This window comes from Coturnix japonica, chromosome 8 (assembly GCF_001577835.2).
Source record: "Coturnix japonica isolate 7356 chromosome 8, Coturnix japonica 2.1, whole genome shotgun sequence".
Classification (NCBI taxonomy): Eukaryota; Metazoa; Chordata; class Aves; order Galliformes; family Phasianidae; genus Coturnix; species Coturnix japonica.
The window spans coordinates 3,374,384-3,385,753 of NC_029523.1; the positions used below are offsets into that span (position 1 = coordinate 3,374,384).

Below are 11,370 nucleotides of genomic sequence, written 5' to 3' on the forward strand. Positions count from 1 at the left end.
ACTCTAAGTGAGGAAGCTCAGCTCAATCCAGTATCTTTATCTGTTTGTTTTTAATTGTGAACATGGTAGGATTTGGTTGTCAAACAGTGAAACCTACTGTTTTCCAGGTAAATGTAGAATAAAAGGCACTGAATTACACAATCTGAACCACATAGATCGGATTCAGTTGTGCATGGTGGGGGTTTTATTTGAGATCACATTTCTTTACAACCAGTATTTATTGTATTAAGTTTTCTACCTCCTTATGTGACTACTGGACAAGGAACTTTTCTGTATTGCTGAAACAGTAACAAGCACACAGTTCAAGCTAATGGCCTGTGAACGTCACTTGCACTTTTAAAAGGGAAATTCTTTGCGTTCAATATTAAGCCTGTGTAAATATAGAGCACAAAGTAACTACGAATGATATTCAGTAATCCTCAGTGCAGCATTGTTCCACATTCTAAATCAAAGATGTGACACATTCCTGCTAATATCCACATTATCACCTGACATAACGCTCACACTTTTTGATTCTTAGGCTCTCTTCTTTGGCCAGGTACAACAGTAAAATCTGTTTTGTTCCCTCCTCCTCCCTCCCTGCACAGTTACCTTTTATGAATACCTATAGAAGACACAGGGATTACAAAGTTGCTGTTCTTAAGAGCGATTATACCTCACTTGGCTACATTAGTTGTAGCAAGTCTAACTGGTAAATTTAATCCTGGCAAAGGATAAACAGATATTCACAGTTTTGTTTATGCTCTTGAAATAAATTTCTCAAGAAGGCAGTTGGTCTATCAAGTGAAACTAGTGATTTGCAAACTCCAACACAAAGTACAATGGTAATGCACATTCATGTGCTCCCTACAAGTAAGGTGTGACTCACATTTTGCATTCTGAAAGCTGACAAACACACAAAAAAATAGAACAACTACACTTATATCAAACCTTCAGAATTTAGATACTTGAAAATGAGCTACAAGAGCCTTGTATCCCTAAGTCTTACTACCTACTAAGCCCCAAAACCTTTGCATTAACAAGGTCTTGCAACAAATCCATTTTCTCTCTGTTTGGCTTGGGAAATATGTGATATAAGCCACCAAAACAACTGCCATTCTCTACAAAATTCTGGATAGATACAGCTGGGGAAAAAAAAAAAAAAGGCAACAGGCAAATTTTTAATCATTTGAGTACTGACTGCTGCTTATGGCAGTGACAGTACTTTGTCCTCTGGCAGCCTACCGTCTCTTCCGTAGGAATAAGCTCACCTCTGCAGGGAGCCAGAGGCCTTGTTAATCTGGGACACAGTCCTGTAATGTTTCCCTTCTTGGCACTAGATTTTCTTTTTTATTATTTGAAATACAGAAAGTTCTTAAGACTTCCTTTGCAGTTCTCCTCATTGTTTTGGACTCCTTAATAAATACCATCACAGAAGAAAGCGTACCTGGTGCGGTTAGAGAGGGAGAGGGGGACAGGTAACAGGAGGCAACTGTTCTGAATACAAACCAAGGTATCTCATGCCATGACATCTGTACTTCCACTCAAGAACAGGAGTATTACTACCAGGCATGAAGTTCTGCCCCCTCAAGATGTAATCCTTGATTACAGCATCTAAAAGGAATGGGTGCAGGATACCACGGAGAGTAGCTGGACAAAATAAAGATCATATGTCTAAAGTAACACACTTGTTAGCAGTCCTATATTTAAGCATTATCCACAGGAAATTCAAGTATTCCTACCTGATCTGCTCTGTTTGCACGATCCCTTCTTTATGTCCTTCCAAACGAGCTGCCAGCCGCTCTTTGTCAAGGCGCACACACTCTTCATCCTGGCAGTAACAGTAATGGTTAGTCTTTGTGTATTCTTTTCAGCAAAACAAACGTACAATTAAAGCTACTCAGGATAATTTAAAAGATTTGTAAGGTCTATCTTTATTCCCAAGCGTAATTTTAGTATTCGTTTTACAATATATCACCTCAGAGCAATCATGTGCTTGTGTGCCATTAAAAATGCCCCAAGTTCTTACCAATTTTCACACAGACACAGATAAGCACACATTTCTTTCCAGTAATTCTTAATCTAAGAAGAAACCTAAAGCCTTAACACTCAGGAAGTACGGACAGCCAGAAATAGATTAACTCAGAATTAGAATAAATTGGAGAGGTAACAACTGGATGAACATATTTAACAAAATAATTGATAAAAACAAATCAGTCTTTAAAAGTCAAGCACAATTAAGTACTGGACACATTGCTCTTGCGAAAATACGTCATTAAATACTAAAAACAAAGCTTCAGAAAATAGAAAATAACAGGGAAAACAGTTATATCTGCAATGAAGAAACTATAACTGCAGATAAACAAGTAAACAGTGATAAGAATGGCTTTTAACACCACGTCACAAATGGCAAATACCAGTAATTACTCATTAAATAGCACACAGATTCCAATCACAGTGCTCCTAGCAAGCAGATCATAATGCAACTAGTATTTATAGGCACAAGGTCAAGTTTTACCCTTATACACTACAACTTATAACTAGTAACTAAAATTCCACATCTAACCCAGAGGCTGAAACTTAAGTTCTAACTCCTTCCAGTTCCTGTATGTGCAAACAGAAGTAACACATGCACCCAGAGGACAGGCAGCCCAGCTGAACTGCTAAAATTATTATCATTTACACTCCTTTCCCCCAGATTTGTTTTGGAAACAGCTAATCTCATTACCTCTATTCTTGGCTTCTTTGCTTCTGCTAATATTTCATCTGCTGCTCTTTTAACTATAAGAAAAAAAACAGGATATTAAAAATACAGTATTGTAGAGGATGTTTGTAAAATGAGCACTGAGGTTCCTTATTGGTTACACTGTACCTTGAGTGGACCGTTGAAGACCAATTTCAAGTGGAGCACTTCTGTCTATACTTGATGATGTTGCTGAAATCAAAAAACATTTCATTTAAGTACCTAAGATTTGCTAAAGCATTTCAGCATAAAAGGATGAAGGACAGCAGATAAACCTCAACAATGGAAATTTTAACTGGTCAATTTGGTCAAACACTGGAACCAGAGATGTTCAGAACCTGATTCCACATGAAGAGAAGATCAGATTATTCAGGGTCATTTGGCTCTTCTTTAAAAAGGAGACTGAACCACATGACTCTCATAGTCCCTTCCGACATAAAATTATCAGCAATTCTATGACATGTATATATGGCATCAACAATTGCAGAAGAAGTTACTGTATAACCTGCAATTAAGAACTACTGGTTCATCTAATTTATTTACTTTTTTATGACAGACATCCTAGGGGCCCTTCAAAAACATTAAAAAAAAGCTTACTGCTCTTATTACAGAAATTATCTCATTGCAACAAGCAGAAGATCATCTATGGAACAGAGTGACTTGAAAAAAAACTAGGTTATATTTATCTTCCTCTAGTCACAGAGAAACCTCTTCTCTCTGTTTACTGGTAGCTGAAATTTCAACATGATTAAATAACAGAGCAATCTTCCAGACTGAAAAAGCAGCGATTTGATACATTCTATTATGCTGAAGTTTTTATCCCACACACTTATTGCACTGAAATCAGTGTGAAACTACTGAAAGTTTCCCACAGTCTAGAGAGGAAAAAAATACAAACACTGAGCAATCTTAACACAACTATCAGCCAAAGGATAAGAAAACTATGAGAAGTAACTCAGTCTAAACACGATTATAGTAATGCAGCTCCCATCTATGCATTATAAAAATAGTTAAGTTCAGAACAAAATGGGGGAGAAAAAAAAGCTCATTTTGTTAGCAAAGTCCAAACACACTCAGTTAATTTACAAACTGCCCATGATTTATCCAATAAATATGCGTTTAATAGAACTCACTCACATGTTTCCCCATTTAGGTATGCAAGCAAGTCTTTCCTATCAGGTCTTCTTACCACAGGAATGTTTTCAGTCTGAAAGGAGAGCAGACTCAACATTAGACAGTTGTTTCCTCACAGAGACTCTTGACGAAGATTTCTCCCTTTTACTGAACATCACTCATTCACACAAAGACAGGAACATGTAACCTGCATCACAAGAAAGCGTAACTATCAAGAGGAAAAATACAATTACTATCTAGAGGGGCATCCAGCTACACTAAATAAGTCATTTGCTACAAAATAAAAACAGTCTTATTCTTCCTTCATTTTGAAGTTGCAAATAAACAGTATTTCTTAAATACACACACGCTTCATTGCATGGCCTTTTCCCCTTTCCCAGGGAAATTCAGACAGTTAAACACTACAGTGTACAGATGTACAGAATACATCTCTGAATGATGACTGTGCAAACATCACTTCAGACAAACAGGACAAAATGAAGTTCTGTATCATCTACTTACTGCAGCACGACGGACATAAACAGGATGCGAAAGGTGCACATTATTGAGGAGGAACAAGATAGAATCCAAAGTGTAGTATTCCCTGGGCTGACCTTCCTTCCCGGTCCTGTAAAGTCAACAAACAAAGACTTTTAACATTTAACCTCCCCAAAAAGCTTCTCTCCATTCCAGGTAGCAGTATTACTGCTTGCTTTTTGAACTGCCATCAGGCTATTTCCTGATCGTGTTAACAAACCTTGGTAACAGATATGTGTTGTCAAAGCCTACTTAATGAATGCATTACAAAAACTGTTTAAAATAAGAGCCAAATAGGTTGTACAGCATACAGGCAAAGCTTAGAAAACAATAAGAACATACTCCCTTTTGTCTGAAACACATTTACTCCTGTGATTATCAAAGGAACATTCCACTTTATGTGGGATATACGCAGAAGAATGCATTTGAACTGCAAAGGAACAGAGCAACATTGCACACTCTTCACATAGCACAGAGCTGGAAGGTTGACAATGTGTACCTCACCTGTGAAAACAAACTGACCTTTCCTAACAGAGAGAAAAATAATCCAAAATAATGGGAGAATTAGTAAGTTCTTCACTAGGAGAGTGGTTAGGTCCAGGAACAGGCTGCCCAGGGAGGTTGTGGATGCCCTGTCCTTGGAGGTGTTCAAGGCCAGGTTGGACGGGGCCCTGGGCAACCTGATCTAGTAAAGGTGTATGTTTGGTGGCCCTGCCAGGCAGGGGGTTGGAACTACATGATCCTTGAGGTCCCTTCCAACCGGGGTCATTCTGTGATTCTGTGTGATTCTGTAATTAGTAGAATAAAGGATCTTTAAATCACTGTTGCTTCCAAAAACTTAGTCTGCATCTGTGCATGGCAGAGGGGAGGGTTGTATTTTGCTGCAAGCACAGGGAAAGGAATGAGACTCAGAACCATTCAACTGCTAGAAAACCAAAAGCTGGCTGAACACCTACAGCCCACAAAACTGGGTTACTCAGCAAGGAACTGTTTGGCTGTTATTGTTTCACTGTTATCTTTGATCAGGCAGCACATGAACTGAATCAGAGCACTGCTAGAAGTGAAAGCTTCCTCCACTCAGACTTGGCTCTGAAGTGCAGTCTGTGTCATGTGCCACAGTTGTCGCTTGAATTGAAAATGAACATTTCAGGTTCTCTCTTTTCAGAGTAAGTTATTATTCCTCTGAAGTGCATCACAGCCTCTGAACACCATACAGGAAGTCCAGCTGTTCACCTATTCAAGTTGTTATTTGCACTGTTTGGCAATGAGTGGCATTATTTAGAAGATAAATACTGAGCAGTTATCTATTAATTTAAGAAGCCAGTAGGACAAAGCCAAAGGCATTGCCCGAGCTATGCAGTGCACAGCCAGTAGTACTCTACCAACTGCAAGAAAACCTCAGGATCATCATGGCTGTTAGGGGTGTCCTGTTAGGAGGGCAGTTTTAAAGGCAAAGCATCAGGTGGACAAGCAGGCGTAAAGCAAGGAGTTACAGAAGCCAGAACTGGCATTTTAGCATCATAGTGCAATCCCTTCAGATTTCCTACATGGAGAACCTGCGCAATAAACAGAGAGCTAAAAGCTCACTGATCTCTGAATGTAGCTTACTTCACTCGATTACTAACATCAAAGTAGCTAAAGAAATTAATAATTCTTTCATCCCTTATGACTAATGATATCAATTATTTAAGAAATAAAAATCATCAAGTTGCAAACCTTGCCAGTCCAGCACTACTGTTTTTATTTGTTTGGGTTTTTTTTAATATGCAAGTCTCAATCTCTTAGTAGCTATTAAACTCCAGCTTAAAAACTGAAGTGTTTACACAACACAAAAGAGAACGTTTCACCCGGTTGGTTTTAACAGCACAAATGTATTTCCAGTTCATGCATTCACACTGAACCTCTGGGTAACAGGGTAACTCATCTTTTAACTGCTCTGTTTCTTCTGGTGTGCTTGAAAGCATGAATTTTCCTGAGGGCCTGTGTCCCATCTGTGACAGAAAGCGATAATCCTCAGAACCACAAGACTAGACATGCAGGGTACCATTGAGCCACAACCAGCAGCTCAATCACTGTTTAAAAACTTCTCAGCTGTGCCTATAATCCCTCTGATGGGTAAACAAGGCAGCTAAGGCACTCTGTTAGATGGATTCCTGCTTTTGGATTCAGAACTAATTCTACATTCACTCTTACACAGCCAGAGATCAAGCATTATATCAAAACACACAAAACACTATCTCTAGCCACACACCCTCAGAAGTATTCTATTATGTTCCGTGAATTCAATCTGGGAACTAACCTGGATTTAATGAACATCCATGTCTTTCAGGTTGCTTTTCAAGCAGCTCCACTCCTCAGAATAACGCACTGCTGGCAGCCCCTGGTGCCAGTGGGGAGAGCAGGGCAGAGCTCAGCACACCCAGCAGCACCGCTGGCTCCTGCCAGCTCCGTGCTCAAGGAGCAAGTGTTAAATGTCTACTGGGACTACTTCTAATTCTAGAAGGGACAGAATGCCACCACTGCTACTCAGACTTGGATTACTCTCTCCTGACTGCAGGAGACTGTAGAGATGCAATTACAGCAACCATGCTGTGGACACCTAAGATGGAAGTCATATTTGCCTCGTGAAAGATTAAGCTCCTAACAACTGCAAGCATAGCCTGGACCCTCCCAAGGGATCAAGGATATGGGAGGCTTCCAATCTGAAAAGTTCCTGAAGATGTTCCTCATATGACCCTGAAATTACATGAATTAACAGCTCCTAAACTATCATCTCAAAGCTACTGAGCACAGCTTGTAGAACTGGTTTCATTTTTACACCTTTGTTTTAAGGACTTAAAGATCCACAGCAGTTCACAAGACACGCCGTGCATCAGCAGCAGTCTGATTCTATCAGAGGTTCAGATTCTTGGGCGTGAACAACAATTCACTAAAGACAGAAAACATATCTCCAAAATCTGTCACAAAACAAGAGGAAATACACAGCTGTTATGAAGCTACTGCTTCTGTTCAGCTACACATACCCATTGCTCACCCACAATCCTTCCTCAACCATATAAAGCCACCTTAATGTGCATAATAAAGTTTTCCTCCCCAGATGATGTCTTTTGGTAATAATTTGTATGCCCAAATCAAGTCTCCCTAAGCAGCAGTAGTTTGGCTTGTGCATCTGCTCCTGTGTTCCCTAAAGAACAGGGATGAAAGTTGTCTGTCCAGTCAGCCTTTACTCCTTGCTGGAAAGGCAAACTGCAACAAGGAAAACACCTTAACTGCCCATAGTTACTCAGCAGAACTGAGGGAGGATTTGTCAAGGACTCCAAAGCTCAGCTGTTTATGCAGATGTTTCTCTTCCTCCCCAAGTACAGACCAGCCCCTCCCTCGCAGCCAGGAAGTGCAAGTAAACCCCCAACAAGTTTCTGAGTGCATGAAACAGGTAACAAGGTAGTACAACTCTAGTTCTATACTGAAAGCAAAGCGAAGCCAGTTTAAACAAATCAACCTGTCTATGAACTAACCAACCGAACAGCTCAGTTTCCTTTCTCTCTTGAAGTACTTGCAGCGTCCTGATTCATACATCGATATTCTTATCATAACAGCAAGAACAAAAACAAACCCTGCTCTCAGGCTGAACGACAACGGGTTTGCTTGAGAAATCCTTCAGTTCCTCTGCTTCTCTATCGCGTTTTAAAGTAGTCCTGCTGATCAGTAGTTAAAAGTACTCTATACTTAACAAAAAGCACTGCTTCCCCTTGGCTTTCAAAGCTTCCCTTCGGCTTTCAATGCAGTGTTTTACGAGTCTCACTGACTCCCTCCTATCCCGGTGCACTATGAGCAGTGCTATCAAACCACCGAGTTCAACAGGTACAAAGCAGCTCCCGGCGCTGCCCATGGCGCTGCCCGGCCAGGCCCCACCACCTTCACGATGCCGATTGCGGCCTTTCCCCTCCGCTCGCTCCGCCGCCGCCTCCCGCAACTTCGGCTCAACTTCTTTCCATCTCCCATCCCGCCCCGTCCCCGCGACACCGGCCTCCTGCCTTCCCCTCCAACCCCGGCCGCTCACCCCCAGATGACATAGTTGGTCTTGACGTTTTTAGGCCAGGAGAACTCTCCGAAGATCACCTCGTCGCCCTTCACCACGATCTCTTTCTTCTGCGTGTTGTATTGCCGCAGCACGCTCAGCACGTCCGCCATCTTCACCCCGAAGCCGCCGCCGGCCGCCGCCGCTCCGCTCCGGGCCCGGCCCCTCCTTAAGCCGAGGAAGGACCCCGCCGCCAACAGCCAGGCCCCGGGCTGCCCTACAGGATCCGGGAAATTGAGGAGAGAAGGGATTTATCACCGTTCAGCGAAACGAAAGTGCATGCGTCAACGCTGCCTCCCTATGACGCTTTGTAACCGGCTTAAGAATCGAACTGACTCTCGTTACCGCCCCAACTGAGGAATAACGGACACAGGCACCGCGAGGGGCAGCCCCGAGTCTCGAGGGGCGGGGCTGGGAGGAGGAGGGGGCTGAGAGAGGAGCCGGACCGCAGTGAGGACTGGGTGGGAGCGCCGCCCCTTCCTGCCGGCCGCCATGTTCCTGCAGAGGGCGCTGCGACTGAGGGGCAGGTGGGTTGGGGGGCACGGGGTGTGAATGGGGATGGGGGGTGAGGGTAGGAGAAGGGGTAGGGATGGGGGTGACCCAGTGGGAGGGTGCAGGCCGTGGATCTGGGCAGGTTGGGTTGAGGGAGCGTATACCCGTAACTGTGGGCTTTGTGAGCTCCCACCTGGTGGAGACGTTACATTGAAAGGTAGTATGAGGCCAGCCTTTAAATTGAACGTGTCACTTATGTTTTTCTTCAGTTTTAGAATGGGAAATAGGCTGCCTACCTCTGTCAGTCTGTCCGATGCTGCTGCTGTGAATCAGATACAGGTAACGGGTGATGCGTTTACTGATCTTTTGAAACTCGTGGTTGCTTCAGGGCTCTTGTGAGTTAGGAAATCATAGAATGGGTTGAGTTGGAAGGGACCTTTAAGGCCATCGAGTTCCAGCCCCCTGCTGTAGGCACGGACTCATCCTTCTAGACCTGGTTGCTCACAGCCCCATCCAGCCTTGAGAGCTTCCAGGGAGGAGCTGCCACAAGCAGTTCTGCATATCAAACATACTTGTAGATAATTAATAGTAATGTTGATATTAAGTCACGCACTGTTTATCCCCAGTGCTGGGACCTGTTTTTCCTACGCTGTATCATTTATGTGACTTTTTGAAAAGACTTCTAGTCAAACTCAGTACTGCTCACAGTGTGGGGGAATTAAACCTTGTAAAGGTACCCCTACCAAATGCTTGTTGCTGTAATGGCAGATTGATAGATCCCTGTTTGTTTTTGTGACTGTCAGATACTGTTAAAATACACCAACTTACCAACCTGAACGTTCTTTTGCTTATTATAGGAGATAATCTCAGACAACTGCGTGGTGATTTTCTCTAAAACAACCTGCGTCTACTGCAGAATGGCAAAAAAGCTTTTTGACGGTCTGAACGTCAATTACACAGCTGTAGAACTGGATATGAATAAAAATGGAAGCCAGTTCCAAGACATTCTTGAGCAGATGACGGGCGGCAGAACAGTAAGTTTATCATTTTGCAAGTAACGAGGCATTAAAGAACATAAGCTGCACGTTTTCCCTATAGATTACAGCCATCTCAAGGTCTTTTCTTTTTTGGTGGGCCAAGTGAATTTGGGATACAAGCTCCTAAATTAAAACCAAGGACTGCAAGTGTTCTGTGCTCTCTCTTCCTCTTCAGATCTCAGAGATGTTCTTTTCTGTAATGCCACCAAGATGATGGAAATATCAAAGTCTGTATTCAGCTGCATGTTTACTCCATTGTGTTTGACACTTACGCTTTGTCATATCTTAATGTTATGCAATTGTTTTGTATGTACGTATGCATTCACACACATACACTCACAGTGAGACTGCAGTTTGTAAGCACATAAAACAGTACTTGCACATGTATAGAGTTTGCTTAAATTTCTTTATTTGAAGTAATGACTGCAAATTTCACGTTCTTGACAGGTCCCAAGAGTGTTTGTTAATGGGACTTTTGTTGGAGGTGCTACAGATACTCAAAGACTTCATGAAGAAGGCAAGCTGCTGCCATTAATTCATCAGTGTCAAGTGAAAACAGAATCCGGAACTACTATGTAGCCTCACTTAATTGTCTTTCATATAAGATGGGTAAAAATTCAGACAAGTTAAAAAATCACCGAGATGTTCTGCATGAGCTGAGGTTAAGCAGCTTCTAGCTGTGATTTTTGCATCTCGAGTGATTTTCTGACACAGACTTCATGGAACTGACCAACTTGTCTTCCTGCCTCAGCTTTACCAGCACAGCAGTTAGCATTATGTGTTTCTTGGTACCACAGTTCTAAGATAATCATGTCATTGTTATTATCCTTGTATTGTGCTTCATGCTATCACCTCTCCAGAGTTAAAGATTTAAATAAGACTAAAGTACCAGTGTTCTTTGTTTTCTGCAAATTAGTTTTGTTTCTTGCATCAACTGTTACAGCACATGGTCAATCCATTGGCTCTGAGGGAAACCAGAAAGGAACTCTGAAGCAACCAAGTTGTAATGATGTTGCTCTGTATAAAGCTTCAAAATAGTTCTGCTACTTGTACACTACTGGTACTACTCATTCAGGTGTCTTCACCTCACATTAAAAGCGGTGCCTACACTTGCACTTGTTTTGTGTGTGTTTTTATATAGTATTTAAACCCCTTCTTTTGTGCAAATGCCATTGTAATTATAATATCATTGTAATTTATGGGAACAAGTTATGCAAACATGGAATCAAGCAAATCCATTGGCAGCATCCATTCCTTTTCTTCAACATCTGACCACCTAGCTACTGAAGTTTAATTCCAGTGGGTACAGTGAAAAGGGGACAGGATAACTTGCCGTTTTAGATCACTAGGTAACCGTGTTGCTCTTTAATCCACAGTATGAAATATCAGTC

At 42.0% G+C, this 11,370-nt stretch overlaps 2 protein-coding genes across 2 annotated transcripts in view; one reads left to right on the forward strand and one right to left on the reverse strand.

The window, feature by feature from the left end:
• CDC73 (cell division cycle 73) overlaps positions 1 to 8,762 on the reverse strand; it is a 96,816-nt gene extending 88,054 nt beyond the window's left edge. The window contains exons 1-6 of the mRNA XM_015869437.2: positions 8,433 to 8,762; positions 4,358 to 4,463; positions 3,860 to 3,929; positions 2,852 to 2,914; positions 2,708 to 2,760; positions 1,722 to 1,810 (exon numbers count right to left, since the gene is read on the reverse strand). Of these exons, the coding sequence (XP_015724923.1) occupies positions 1,722 to 1,810; positions 2,708 to 2,760; positions 2,852 to 2,914; positions 3,860 to 3,929; positions 4,358 to 4,463; positions 8,433 to 8,563 (512 nt within the window). The 5' untranslated portion in view covers positions 8,564 to 8,762. The remainder of the gene's footprint in view (positions 1 to 1,721; positions 1,811 to 2,707; positions 2,761 to 2,851; positions 2,915 to 3,859; positions 3,930 to 4,357; positions 4,464 to 8,432) is intronic.
• A 94-nt stretch (positions 8,763 to 8,856) lies between these two features.
• GLRX2 (glutaredoxin 2) lies at positions 8,857 to 11,094 on the forward strand. The gene is made up of 4 exons (XM_015869441.2): positions 8,857 to 8,977; positions 9,212 to 9,281; positions 9,800 to 9,976; positions 10,427 to 11,094. Exons 1-4 carry the CDS (start codon positions 8,943 to 8,945, stop codon positions 10,556 to 10,558), a joined length of 414 nt encoding a protein of 137 aa, XP_015724927.1. The 5' UTR covers positions 8,857 to 8,942; the 3' UTR covers positions 10,559 to 11,094.
• The last annotated feature ends 276 nt before the right edge of the window (positions 11,095 to 11,370 follow it).